This window comes from Myotis davidii, unplaced genomic scaffold (genome assembly GCF_000327345.1).
Source record: "Myotis davidii unplaced genomic scaffold, ASM32734v1 scaffold46, whole genome shotgun sequence".
Taxonomy (NCBI): Eukaryota; Metazoa; Chordata; class Mammalia; order Chiroptera; family Vespertilionidae; genus Myotis; species Myotis davidii.
The window spans coordinates 4,087,895-4,102,864 of NW_006383006.1; the positions used below are offsets into that span (position 1 = coordinate 4,087,895).

The 14,970-nt window shown below is 45.2% G+C and overlaps 1 protein-coding gene across 1 annotated transcript in view; it reads left to right on the forward strand.

Annotated features, from left to right (window-relative positions):
• EHD4 (EH domain containing 4) overlaps nucleotides 1–14,970 on the forward strand; it is a gene marked incomplete at its 5' end in the record, with an annotated part of 75,019 nt that overhangs the window by 40,283 nt on the left and 19,766 nt on the right. Inside the window, one exon of the mRNA XM_006778064.2 lies at nucleotides 8,347–8,759. Coding sequence (XP_006778127.2) covers nucleotides 8,347–8,759 — 413 coding nt within the window. The remainder of the gene's footprint in view (nucleotides 1–8,346; nucleotides 8,760–14,970) is intronic.

Genomic DNA, 14,970 nt, shown 5'->3' on the forward strand with positions numbered 1-14,970 from the left:
GGGGTGGGGGGGAGGTGTAGGAAGAGATTAGTCGAAGAGCTTATATGCTTATATGCATTTCCCATGGACATAAACAATAGGGTAGTGAAGGCCTGAGGAGGGGCAGGAACTGGGTGGAGGGGAACGGTGGGGGAGAAAATGGGGGGGACATCTGTAATGCTCTCAACAATAAGTATTTTTTTAAAGAACAAGTATATTGGTCCTAGCCAGTGTTTCTCAGTGGTTAGAGCATCTGTCCATGAACCAAAGGGTAATAGGTTCGATTCCCGGCCTCAGTTCGGGCATATGCGGGAGACAACCAATTGAAGTGTCTCTCTCACATTGATGTTTCTCTCTCTCTCTCTCCTCCCCCTCCCTCTCTTGCTTCCATTCTCTCTCAAAATCAATGGAAAAAATATCCTCAAGTGAGGATTAACAACAACAAAAGATTCTCTCTTTGTCTAACTTTTGCCATTTTAATTATGATCTGTCTTTGTGTGGGTCTCCTTCGGTTTATCTTGTTTGAGACTCTCTGAGCTTCCTGGATTTGTATGTCCGGCCTCAGTTCGGGCATATGCGGGAGACAACCAATTGAAGTGTCTCTCTCACATTGATGTTTCTCTCTCTCTCTCTCCTCCCCCTCCCTCTCTTGCTTCCATTCTCTCTCAAAATCAATGGAAAAAATATCCTCAAGTGAGGATTAACAACAACAAAAGAATATGTATATAGAAGATGGAGCAGAGGTGAGGGCATTCCAGGCAGAGGAAAAGTCTGGGCAACGGTGTAGAAGCAGGAAAGTACAGGATGCTTTTGGGGAACAGCAAAGAGCCCAGTGTAGTTTGGGTTTAGTAAGAGGCTATGAGAAAAGACTAGAGGGGTGAGGTTGGGGCTAGTGATGGAGAACTTGTTCTGTTAACAGGTTCTAGAAGTAATCAGGACCCTCACAGTTTTGGGGATTCTGAGCCCTAAGAAGGGGTGGGAATATATGACGGCTGCACTAGAGAGAAGGAAGCAGGGATGAGAAAGGCATTAAGGGGCACCTCCAGCACCCTTTCGGTGCCTGCAGGACAGGGACAGGCTGTGCTGGACAATCGACTAGGTGCTAGAGGGGCACAAAGATAGACATGACACGTGGGGCCTTGGGGAGAGAGGCTGGTGTTACACAAACAAATCTACACAGTCAGTGTTGGGGGAGGGGTATGAATGCCCACCATGGAGTGTTAGCTGCCAGCTCCAGAGGGGCAGCCAGAGCCTATCAAAGAGGAGCAGTCTGAGCAGAGCCTTGGGCCGGGTCCAGCTTGGCCAGTGGCCTGGCCACCCCAAGAATGGAGCTGGGGGCATGGGAGGGAGAACCTGGCCTCAGTCCTGCTGTCCTTCATTATCTTGCATCCTTTTATTGACACAAGTCTTGTTTAAAACTTGTGTAATTAGAAACTTGGCTCTGGGAACAAATTGAAGCTTTTTTTTTCTGTTCTATTAAAACTATTCTGCCAAGTTTGCCTCCTTAGGGCCCCCACCCTATATTTACCTGAGCCGGGGGCTACTGTTCTAACCTCAGATGCCATTTCCTGGTGGGTCCCTGTGGCTGGGATGAAGACCAGTTTCCATGGGGCTGTGACGGAAGCCCCTGATTGGGTGGAAGGGGCCCTTTCCTTCCTGCCCCCTCCCTTAGTTCCCAGAACATGGAGGCAGTAATGCCAAGCCGGGATCTTCCGCAGGACAAATACTGTTTCCCAGCTCCCAGAGCTATAGAGCTTTGGTTCTTTTTGCAAAGATAGAAATTATATTTTTAAACATTGGACTGATTACATCTCTGTTTTGTCCCAGGCTAATAAAAGTTCCACTGGAAGGTCTTATAGAACTGAAATGTCTGTAATTGAATGAATAAATTTTTAAAATATATTGAGCATGGAGACAGTTCTATTATGATGTTGATTCCTGCACACACACATACTCCCACACACTGATACATACATACATACATACATACATAACACCTTCATGCATGCTCACATGTGTACACACACACACAGACACAGAGCTTTCTTGTCTCTAATCCATCACCAAAAGAGGCTCTTTTCACACCATGGCCAGAAGGCAGATCACGTGAAATTACACGACTCTCAAAATTCTAATGGATTAGCCAAATTTTAACATTAATTTCTTTGATTAAAGACTGATTTCAGCTAAAGCGTAGGGCTCCTGCTTTAGCTAAATCCACCTGCATATCAGCCCGATTAGCTGCGTGGCCCCTGGATGAACAGATTTCACCTTCCAGATCCGTCAGCTCGGGAGATGTATATCGTTAAACCAGTTTAGCAGCTCTCAGGTCTTCCTTTTTTCCCTTCTCTTTCTTTCTTTCTTTCTTTCTTTCTTTCTTTCTTTCTTTCTTTCTTTCTTTCTTTCTTTCTTTCTTTTCCTCTTTATTTCTTCTTTATTTTTCACTTTTTAAGTCAATTTTATTGAAGTACAGAATATAATAATGCACTTATTTTAATTGTATTCAAGTTTTGACAGACTTGCGTACCCGTGCTACCAACATCATCATCTAGAAATAGAACTTTCTGTCACCCTGAGAAGTTCCTCTTTGTTCATGCCACTTGGCAGTCAGTCCCAGCCCCACCCTCAGCCACAGGCAACTGCTGATCTGTTCTCGGTCACTGTAGCTTAGCTCTGCCTGTTCCGGGATTTAGATTAAATGGACTCACACAGTGTGTCCTCTTCAGTGTCTGGCTTCTCTCACTCAGCATGATGTTTCTGAGATCCACCCAGTTGTTGTATGTGTCAGCTTATCGCTTTAATTCCACTGTGTAGACGTACCGCAGTTTATCTGTTCACCTGTTCAGGGACATTTGGATTGTTTCCATTGGGGGCTATTATGGGGAAAGCTAGCAGTCTCAGTTTTATGGCTGTTTGTCCCTCAGCAACAGCTTCAGCCACATCCTAGGCACTTGGTAATTATTTATTAATCCATTCTTTACTTTTGTATCTAACATGTTTTGTTAAATTCCAAGATGTATTTCCAATTTCTGGAGAGATGTGTGCCAAAACATTGTTGCAAGCCAAATCAGTCAATGTTTAATGCACTTCCACAGGAAACATTCAGTCCTCAAGCATCTGCTGAGACCCGCTCTTGGTGAGCACTGTTAGATGCTGAGAGAGCAAGTAAGAAGGGGCCCTGCCCTCAGATGTTCCAGGCCCAGCCAGGGAGACGCCTGAGAACTAACACAGTACAGTTCTCTGGGTGCTGTGAGACCCTGCGAAAGCCCAAGAGAGCTGGGGTGGCTTCTCAGAGGGCACAGCTTGGTCTCTGAGGCTGAGTCGGAGCCGTGGTGTATTCACTCAAGTGGGCACCAGGTGGACAGTGCATGTCTGCACCAAAGACAGTCAACTCAAAATGCCGACCCTGTGTAGGCCAAACAGAGCAGCAGCGGGGGCCACGTTCCGTCTGAGGACCACTGGTTTTCAACCTGCTTCTAAGTGGTAGGCCTGTCACAGACCTACTTCATGTTAAATGGGACCTGGCCACCTCCTGTAACAGAATCTTGGGAAAATTCACTATTCTCCCCTTACTGAGTACAGTGTACGTCCTGCATTTCAGTGTACGCCCTGCATTTTCCCAGCCAGTGTGCTTATACACTGGATTTTCTTATGTCAGGAAGTATCTGCGTTAGAATCATGGATTTATTTTAGGTGTAACCTGGGGTCTTTAAAACCAACTTGTAAAACTCCTTCTGTTTCACAAGCAAGAAAAAGAAAGGCCACTGGGCCGTTGTGAGCCCACGAGCTCTATTTATAAAGTATGAGCGGCTCTCTGCACAGACAGTGTCTTCTACTCTATTTTCTGAGCACCAGTCCCCTTGCTTGGCTCATGCTTCATTGCATTGTCACCTTTACGCTAATTAATTTTGTTTCTCTCCATGGTTGCAGACTATACTTTGCCAAGCTAGACATCCTTCAACAAATACTTATTGCACCTCCCACTGTGGACCAGGCACTGGACACAAATATTTTATAAATAACTAGTAGATAACATTTTGGAGAGCTTTCTAGGTGCCAAGATGATTCTAAATGCTTCCACATATGTTAACTCCACAGCCCCATGAGGTATGTGGATACTATTATTAGCTCCATTTTCCCGATGAGGAAAGGAGGCACAGAGAGGTTAAGTAACTTGCCCACGTCCCAGAACTAGTGAGTAATGGAGCCAGGATTAGGTCCCAGGCAGCCTGAGTCCAAAGCCCACACTGAGAACCACTGTTTTGTGCAACCATGAGGAAGACATGTGCCTGCAGTTAAAGATTTATGGTCTACTAAGAGAGCCCCATCCATCCATCCAATGATAACACACTGTAAGGGGCTGTGATAGGAGCGTAGCAAAGGGCTTTGGGAGCTCAAAAGAGGGAGTTGAGTCCACCTGCAGCCGGAGAGGGAGCAGAAGCAATAATAGTAGCTCATACTGATTGAAAGGTTACCACATCTCAACACTATATTGAGCACACTAAAGGCATTTTCTCATGAAATCACTCACTAACCTGATTTTACAGATGAGAAAATGGGGGTTTAAAGAAGTTAAGTAGCATATAACTTAATTAAGGCTCACCCACGTGCTTTGAAGAATGAGGAAGATTTAGGCTAGATTTATAGGTCCTAAACCAGAGGGGAAGGGCTTGCCAGGGCCAAAGCCCAGCATTGAGCAGTGATAGTGGAGCTTTCATGAATTTTTAAATCCATCTTCAAATAAACAGATTCAAAGTCTGTGTTTCCTCAGTTCCATGATGCACCATCTAACCATCTATTGGTAACTTTTTATAATAAAAAGAAACTACTTTAAATGTGTTTTGTTTTGCTGACCAACTATAACATAGACATATCTGCAATCCACGCCTTAGTATTCAGTCTAAGGCAGTGGTTCTCAAACTGTACCAGGCATCGAACTCAAACACATGGATTTGGATTCTGTGTTTCCGGGGAGGGGCTGGGAGTCTAAGTTTTAGCAGGCCTCTTACTTGATTCTAATGCAAGGCCACGTTTGAGAATCAGTGGTCTCTAGGTCACTGTTTTCCTTCTGCCTTTATTCAGGCAGATTAAACATCATAAATTAAATCATTTCTTAAGAATCAGCCAGAACTTTTTGGTAGATAGGTATTCGTTGCCCATCTTATATCATGAAGACAGAAGAATTGAGCAAAACTATTCAGCCTTAAATAGTTGGAAGGAAATTCTGACACATGCTACAACATAGTTGCACCTTGAGGACATTGTGTTAAAGTGAAGTAAGCCAGTCACAGAAAGACAGTGCTGCACAGAGTTCCAGTTCGGGAAGAAGATGAGAATTCGGCGGGGGGGGGGGGGGTAGTGGTGGTTGCACAACCACGTGAATGCGCTTAATGCCAATAAATAATAAATAAAAACTGGGGTGAGGGGTTGAGTAAACCAGCCTTTCTCAGCTTTGATAACTCTGTTTTCTTCTGAAACACTGATTTCTTCACCTTTGATTGTGATGCCTGATGTCTGACAAATGATCCTTTTGCACCTGCTCAGTGACAAACACCCACCTATTTACCTGTACTACTCAAACCTTGTTAAGCTCTCATTGTTATTCTAAAACAAGAGAATATGTACATGCAGCCATTTCTCCAGAGATGAGTAATGGTTCACTTATAATAAACTTACATCTGGCACTTCAGTGCCCTGTAACTTTTTATTGTACCAAAGCATTGGAATAAAGTGTTTTTTTAAAAACATCAAAAGTAACTATTAGGAACCCAAATTTAAGTTAAAGCTTAAACACATGTGGTGCTATGAGGGCCAACCCCGCAAGCCAGGGGGCCCTCAGAGGAAGAGACGCTGTCTGCTTGGCTGACCTTGCGTGTGCACCTGTGGTGACAGTTATGGGAGTGGCATGTGTCCTTCGGTACTGATTGTAAGAAGCAGGCAGAAGTCAAATGGTGCGGTGGGAGGGTGGGGGGTGGATTATTTACCAGTCACGGCCCTTGGTAGCACTGATTCTGGCTAACTTAAGCAGGAAATGCATTTTTCTAAAAGATCAGGTTGTTCACAGAATTAATTGGAGAACGAGGCTCAAAAACTAGCTTAGGAAGCCACCACCACTATAAATGAGGTCTCATTCTCCCTTCTCCCTGTGTCGGCATCATTCCCTCAGGATTCAGTAAATCGCTGTGGTGGGAGGCGGTGATGGTCTGATTCTAGACCACCTGTGCCCTACCTGCTACGAGGGAAGGGCCTGTCCGCCACACCTGCCGCTGCCTTGGCCCATAAAGACCTCCCAACGCTAACTGAAAGGGTGTTCAGAAAAATGCACATTGTGCACCCAACACAGATCTTCTTTGACCTGTTTCTGAACCTCCCGTTACCTGATTTTGGTCACAGAGGAGACCAAGGGAGAGAGTGTTTGGGTCAGAGAGAGGCCAGTCATCACTACTGGAAAAGCGCGTTCACAGGCAGGTTCTTCCGGTGGGCGGGGCCAAGTCTTCCCTTCGGCTCCTGGGAACAGCGCCTCATTCTTCTGCTGACCCACCACCAGGACCTGGGGCTCTCTGGCCCACAAGCCAGTCCCCAGTGACAAAACCACTTACTCTTATCTCGGGAGACAGTTTGTTCTGACCTCACAGGGAAAGAACTCAGAGTGAAAACTTGACTCTGAGTCTTTACATGCTGCTGTGGACCCGTTCACTGGGTTTTTTATTTTCCTCTGTTCTACACTAGCTGCTGACAGCAATGACAGTAAGCTTGGGCCCACATTCTGAAGACTACCTTTGTCCTCGTCGTCCCCAGGGAATCAGGAGTGAGGCAGAATAGAGAAGTGAACCTCCTGACCCAGAGCACACAGACGGGTGGTGACAATAAATGCCGCCTTCGGGCAGCAGTTTCCTCCGGGAGGAGGTTGAGTCAAGGGCTTAGGGACGGGTGTGCAGGCGGCTTCAGCATTGCTGAACATTTGGGGTTTATATTAAAAATGTGTCTGGATCCGTTTGTTCATTCAACGACTCCCCTTACGCCTGCTCTTCAAATGTCATGGGAACTTTAGTGCATGGAGTCCCTTTATTTCTGCCTAATAGATCATTGCCCTCTAGACACTTTCTCATCATCTTACATTCCTCACTCCCAGTATCCCAATGGATGTGAACATTTTTATATTTCTGCTGCAGTATGCATCCATAGGCAATTGAGTATTGCTTTGTTTTGTTTTTGCATTTTACCTGAATGTTATTAAACTGTACATATCCTCTTGAAACTGATTTTTTTGTTTTTACTCACCAGTTTTTTGGAGCTTGGCCTGTGTTGACAAGTAAAAATCTAGCTCATCCTCAGTGCTGTATGGTATTTTGTTGTATAAATAATCTAGACTTATGTTATGATTCTCTAGACTGGTATGCGTTTGGAAGTTTTCAAAATCTAAAACAAGAGACACAAGCACTAAAGTAGGAGTTAAGAAAGGTGCCATCGGGCTCTGAATGGCTGCACTGACTCTGATTCTGAAGCTAATCAGATGAGATTAAAAATAAACCTCCTCTAATTAGCTTTTTTTGCGGGACCCTGTTCCCTGGGGAAATCCTGAAAGTCTTGACCACAGGCTGAGAGGAGTGTTGATTTAACTGCATGATTTGAAGTGTATTGGTACGTGGCCAAAGCAAACTAAACAGAACTTGTGGTGGGCCTAGCCACTTTAAAAAAAGAAATTGGCAAGAGACCATTTCATAGAATGGCTGTGAGACAATTTTTTTTAAATATTTACAACATCCTTAAGATATAAATAGTCTAAATGATAAATATTGGTCACAATTTCAGCCAGCTCAACCTTTGACCTCCTTAACACTCTTAAAAACTTGGGTCAAGAAAAGGCAATTCCTCTCTTGTTGTGCTTACTGGGCACCCCGTGGGTCTCCAGGTGGCCAACAGGTTTTCTTTCTCCATCTCTGGTACTTTCAGAAAAGTGAGACGCTGAGAGAAGTAGGAGCTTTTGACCCATGGCCTGTGGTTTTATAGAGCCACTGATCAATTTTTCCATTGATCCAAGGACTGTGCTAGATGAAATAAGAGACTTGTGAGGACTCAATGAAACCTCAGATGTGGAAGTAAGGAATGCCCGATGTGACTGTGCGCCCCTTTCTAATCCCTATTTCTTCCCACAGAAGGGCTCCTGGGGACACCAACATTAATGAGATGCACTCAATCCAGGGGCCCTATTTGAAGTGATTTTCAGGTCCAGGCTTCCACTGCCTCCAGCGTGGAGACGGGTCCTCTCCCTGGCACTGCTGGAAAACCAGTAATTCCCAGACTCTCGTTACATGTGTCTCCCACACACAGCAGTGGCTGTACTGACGTGCTCCTCTCTCCACCTAGGGTATGACTTCTGCCAGGTCCTGCAGTGGTTCGCTGAGCGGGTCGACAGGATCATCTTGCTCTTTGACGCTCACAAACTGGACATCTCAGACGAGTTCTCCGAGGCCATCAAGGCCTTCCGGGGCCAGGACGACAAGATCCGCGTGGTGCTGAACAAGGCCGACCAAGTGGACACGCAGCAGCTGATGCGTGTCTACGGGGCCCTCATGTGGTCCCTGGGCAAAGTCATCAACACGCCCGAGGTGCTGCGTGTCTACATCGGCTCCTTCTGGGCGCAGCCCCTGCAGAACACTGACAACCGCCGGCTCTTCGAAGCCGAGGCCCAGGACCTCTTCAGGGATATTCAGAGCCTCCCCCAGAAGGCAGCGGTGCGCAAGCTCAACGACCTCATCAAGCGAGCGAGGCTGGCCAAGGTGAGCAGCACAGTCCCCGCGCCAGCCTCAGGCAGGGGACTCTTCCCGCTCTCTGAGAGAAAGGGGGTGCCCCATCCCAGGAGACTTAGGGAATGCACTTGTCAGAGGTTAGAAGAGACCCTTGAGATTGGTGCCCTGTTTGAATTCTGGCTCCTAGCTCTCTAACCTTGGGCAAATGGCTTAACCTCTCCAAACTGTTTTCTAATCTCTAAAATGGAGTGAAGAAGAGCACGTCACAGGTGTTAGTGACCTGTTGGCATGCGGTATTTCTCTTCTCCAGTGGATACAGCTGGACTTAACCGTCAGGGTACATGATACCCAACATTATTTTCTAATCAAGGCTGGTAAATCAGGTCATAGTCTTTGCAGATTTCAAGATTTTTTTCGAAATACTTTTAAATGCACATGGGATATTTAATTTACCTGCCATTTTTGAGAGCCTAGTGACTCTAGATACAGCTGTATTCGGTCATATAAAGAAATAAAAAGCTGAGCCCAGCCGGTGTGGCTCAGTTGGTTGGGCATCGTCCTGGGCACCAGGAGGCTGTCAGTTCAATTCCTGGTCAAGGTTCAGTCCCCTGTAGGCAGCCAGTCGATGTTTCTCTCTCATCAATGTTTATATATGTCTCTCTCCCTCTCCCTTTTTCTCTCCGAAATCAATAAAAACATTTTAAAAAAGAAATAGAGCTGAGAGCTCACTGGGAGTGCCCAGCACGTAGTACTTTTTGCCACCCTTGAGCATTTGCCGCCCTCTGCATGGGGCAGTGTGGCCTGGGTCTAGAGAGGCACAAAATGCTGCGATGGAATAATGAAGACACTAGGAATAATGAAGGCCGGTGCAGATGGGGGCAAGGAGCAGTCAACTTGCTGAGTTTACTTCTAGGAAAAAAGCTTGTCTTCCTTTTTTCTTCCTGAGAATAGTGCTGGCTTGTTCGTTCTTATAAAGAAACATGTTTAAAGTACAGCTGATCCAGCCCAAGCTTCTCAGTGCCAGTGTGCTCCGGAGGCAGCGCCGAGCTGTGCAGGGGGCCGGAAACAGTCCCGGGCGGGTAAGAAGGAGAGCTCGGCCCGGTGGCCTGCGGTGCCATCCTCTTTACACCATCTGCAGTTGTTTGGCCATTTGTGAACTTGTTGTTGCTTAAATGGCCACGGAGTCACCTGAGTTTTTCTTTTTGCCATATTTATATTTCTTAAAAATACTCTTAGATTTTGGTGCGTTCATCTTTATTTCTCTTTATCTAGTCTTCCTTTTGCAAGTCAGCCCTTGGAGGGGACCTGCCGTGTTTCAGAAGCATGGCGGTCTGCATTGAATGTGTTATTTTGTCTGATCCAGTCAGTAACTGCACTGTCAGGCACTATCTTCATTTCTCCTGCTAAAGGGAGCTAACGCTCAGAGAGGTGAAGCCACTTGCCCAAGGCTTCGTAGTCTGTAAGTTGTAAAATATAGATTCCAACCCCAGTCAGTCTGACTCCTTGGCCTGGAAAGCGTTCACCTGAAATCCAGCGTGGACGGCATTCGTTGCTCCTCAATAAGTGTCCTTGCTTTCTGCACTGATCTGCCATTGTTTATTCTATAAAATTCTCTATCCACAGAAACCTACAAAAGTTTAGAGGTTTATTGAACTGACATTTTGAAAGCCTGCAAAGGGTATTCAGATGTCGCCTCGGAGGTGCCAGATCTGAGTTAGGGTATGGAGTGTGTCTATTTATAGAACACCATAATGAGGCAGAATTCATGAGCATCCAAAAATAAACAAGTGTGTTACTGTCCTGCCAGTTCTGTGGAGATCAAACTCGAGGTGTCACGAAGATGGCATTTGAATAATATGAAACACGGCACTTTGACCAAAGAACTCTTGAAACTTAATGATTTCCTGGCTTTTTCTATTTATGTATTTTTTTCACAGCTCTGTTTCACAAACAGCAAACCTTTGGAGTGGGTTTTTGGCTAGCCTCAGAGATCGCACATGGCATGGTATCAGTAGACATCACTCTCTGGAGAGTGTCCACAATCTAAGATGCAGTCAAGGTTTGTCTCATGAGTCTTTAAAGTGAGCTACTTGGGGAAAGACCCAGGAACGCATTTAGAAAATATAATTGAGTTGTATTCAGCTATGATTCGAATAGCCAAATTAAAAAAATGAGACTCTTACAAACCTGAGGTGATAGTGTTTTATGGGGTAAATGTACAAAAGTAAAAATCGAGGCCAGTTCACGAGCAGACCTCCCCTTTAGAACACATTGCCCCAGAATAGGAAAGGTTCCTGCCCCCTTGGAGATCTTTGCTCAACAAAACAGTGAGTCAACATTTGAGGAAGGAACAACTAAAAATGAGAAGGAAAAGGAGAGGCCAGTGATTTCCAGGGTTCACTATAGTTCTGCAGAATTTAGTTTCATCTTCAAAGCAGAGCCCAGCTTTCTGGTTCATCTGACAGTTCCTTCTGTGGAGAAGTTAGTTAGACATTTTGAACTTCACCCAAGGGACCCAGGTTAAGGTGTGTGAGTCACTCCATAGTAGGTGATGATGGTCCGCCATTGGGGCTTTTAAAAATAGCTCAGTCGTCAGCCCCACGCTGCTGTGGGGGTATGTGTCAGTGCTCGAACCCGTATAGGGAAGCCTGTCTCTTTGAAGGTTGACCTCAAATTGCTGGGTGGTCCCCTCAAGTCCCCTTTAACTGTTCAGAATCATATGACCATCAGTGCCAGCTTTGATTTCAACAGAACAGCCAACCTCCTGCTCAAATGGGAACCAGTCAGCTGCTTTTCTCTGCCTCTTGCAGTCTCACACTTGATGACCCATGGGTTCATCTTTGGGTATTTGTGAACATAATTTCTTATATTATCATAAGCCGCCTTTAAAACTGTGCTGATCCCCTGATGTTAAGTGCTCCTTGCAAGGTTCCAGCTGGGCCTACAAAGGCGCAGGTCTCCACCAGGTCGTGTCAAGCTTGCAGATGAGGTTGCACAGTGTAGAATCACGTTTTTCCAGACTAACTTCCCTCAAACTGCTTCCGGTATCCAAATTCCATGAGCACTTCCATTCCTACTGACCGTGAGCACTGGAAGCTTCCAGTCTCGCTGCTGGGGGTTGTCCTTCAAGCCCAGGTGGATGTATCCAGTATCAGTCTGAGTACATGCTTCTCAGTCTTGTATGAACACTTGCCACTGGGCACAATTAACACTAGATTGCCCAAGGAAGTCATTTTGACTGCTTTTTAATTTCAATTAGAAAAACAATGATGTATGTAATGACAGAATTTCTTAGAATTTTGTGACTTTTTATACAACATATAAATGCGTTTATTAATAATTGTAGTTACCTCCCCCTCCTTCATTTCCGGTATATATATATGTGTTATATCTAATAAGTTGTTTATTTTATTTCTTTTGCACCCTAAATTCATGAAAGAAATGTCGAATAGAAGTGAGTTACTGGAAAAGCTAAGGAACATAAATGAAGAGTGCTCCAATATTATTCTTTCACAATGCAGTCATTTTGACTGCTTTTGGGCAATATAGGTATATACTAAATTTCGGTCTTTCTAGTGTTAAGGAGATTGCGGCAGAGTCTGTTTGTGAACTATCAATTCATGTTCATTTTAAGGGAGGACATCTTTCTGCTCATTGAGTTATTAGCCCAGAGAAAAAGTGACATTTGGGCTTTTCCAGTTTTATACAATGAAATAAATGGGTGAATTGGACAAGCTAAGACTGTTCAAAAGCCCCCAGGGTTCAATGTCCTTCACTTGTGAATAAGGCACTTGGGACCCGAATTCACCATATTGCTATTTAAATATGGAGAGTTTATTAATTATTCAGTAAGAACTAAATAGCCACGAGCCTTCTCTGGCATTGCTACCTCCAGCTGTTGGACTTTGACCATTAATCAATAACAAGTAACATTTTACTCCTCTTTCTAATGGACAGAGTACCTTCAAGTCTTAATAACAACCCTCCCTTGTGAGGTAAGGGTTGTAATTTCCAAATTGCAAATGAGCAAACGGAGGCTGGGGATTAGCCATCTCTCCTGGAGCTTCTCAGGGAGCAGCAGTGGTGGCAGGGCCCGACCCCGCCTTCCACTGCTTGGTCTGCCCTGCCTCCCTCTCCTCTCCCTCTGCCCCCTTCTCATTTCCATATATCTTCTTCTTAGTGAGTTTTCTCTCATTATGAAGAACAAAAGGTGTCAGACTGTTTCCACCTCCTTCCACGGGGACCACCACCTGGTCTGGCCCTCCATCTGCCATTTATTTGGAGACACACCTTTGACACATAAGGGCTTTTGTTGATGTTGACTATGGATTTCAGCCATCCCAGCTGTGCCCTCTGTTTACCAAGAGGCCTTAGAAATGTACAGGGTGCCATCCTGCCAGAAGATTGCAGTCTTTACCCACATTGTGTCCACAGTGTTGTGTGTCATATCTGTTTCTTGTGTGTCAAAGGGAAGAGTAAATGACCTTCCAAATGAGTTAGGAATAATCAGAAGCCAAACCTCAAAAGTTTCCCACACTGTTGTTCTATAGGACCCAATTCATTTTGAATTCCAGATCTTCAACAGCTTCAGTAACTTTGTTAATTCATACTCATAGAAAGCAATTCTATAAGAATTCTATAAGAATGAGGCAGTTGAATGGTGGTGTCAACTCTCCATCCCCTAACTAGCTGGGTGACCTTGAGTAAAGTCATATGAATTTCCTGGAACCAGGTGTTCACTTCTATATAGGGGGTCCCTTCCAGATTTAATACTCCATGATTCTAAGGATTATAATTTACCTCATAACTTGATAAGCTCCTTAGAGATGGGTCCCATTCATGGAATCTGGCCCTGGTTATTGTCTCAGGATGCCCAGGAAAGGGCAGGAAGGGCGGGGGGGTCATTCAGAGACAGCACAATAGGAAATTTCCACAAAACAGGCCAGTGGAACTTCCTGGAAGTGGAGGTTGAGGCTGAGAGTATCCTGCAGCATGAGTCGGCCACCTGAGGGTCATGACTCAGGTAGCACCAGGCAGGTGGGAGGAGGAGGGAGTTGAGGACTGGCACAGAAACTGCCCCAGTTATCTCAGAGCCCTGAGGCCTGGTTCTGAAGGTGGCCCATTATTCAGCAGCCTCAGTCATCAGCCATTGAACAGCATGAGGGCTGAGCTCAGGGAGCAGGTGCCAGGCATTGGGTGGTAGGTGCACATCACCCACGGTTCAGCCCAGATAGAGCAGGCCCCTGGGTACCAGGAAGTGCTCAGGAACAGAGTGCCAACCCTAGAGGGCCAGGGGCTGGGTGGGGAGTCAGCCTTCCCTAGCAGGGGCCTGGAAGCTCTGAGGTACCTCAATAGTAGATGGTCAGAGGGTCTTAGGGAGCCCTCCAAGTCCTTCAGGGCTACACCGGGTCCTCCCCCGCTCCATCCAAACCGAGTCAGGCATCACTACCCAAGACAAGGAAATTACTAGTCTTACCACTTACTCATCATATCCTCAGGAATGCAGTTAAAGCCCATCGTTCTAAATTAAAGATTCCAAACTTTGGGTTTCTCTATCTCAAAGAATTGTGTAAATATTATAAGTAGTGTTAATTTGAAAAATAACTAAACAAACATGTTTACTAGTGACAGAAAGTTTAGAATCATCTCTCCCAACCTATACTTGTAGCAGTAGCCAGACAGCACAATGGGTGCTTATGTAAAAATGGCCTTCATAGGGACAGAGAAGTTGGCATTGTCTGGTTTGAGCATGCCAGTGTTTGCACTGTGCAGTTATTTTAGTGTTTGGGGCTTAGCTGAGTGGTTTTGTCTGTGCCCAGTGTGTGTCCATGCACAGAGGCCCTCCGTTGAACCATGGGATGTATTTACTTACTTCCTTTATTTAATTTCCATTCTTCCACAAGATTACAGAAGAAGTCTGTTTTCTTTAATAGGATTTTCCATAGCTACATAGTCATTTTTTGTTTTGTAATCACTGCTCTGTTTTTCATCCTTTCTTATTTTATTTTATTTTTTTAATTAAATCTTTATTGTTCAGATTATTACAGTTGTTCCTCTTTTTTCCTCCCCATAACTCTCCTCCACCCAGTTCCCACCCCACCCTCTGCCCTTACCCCTCCCACTGTCCTCATCCATAGGTGTACGATTTTTGTCCAGTCTCTTCCTGCACCCCCACACCCCTTTCCCCCCAAGACTTGTCAGTACACTCTCTTTCCATGCCCATCAAATTTTTTATTCACTT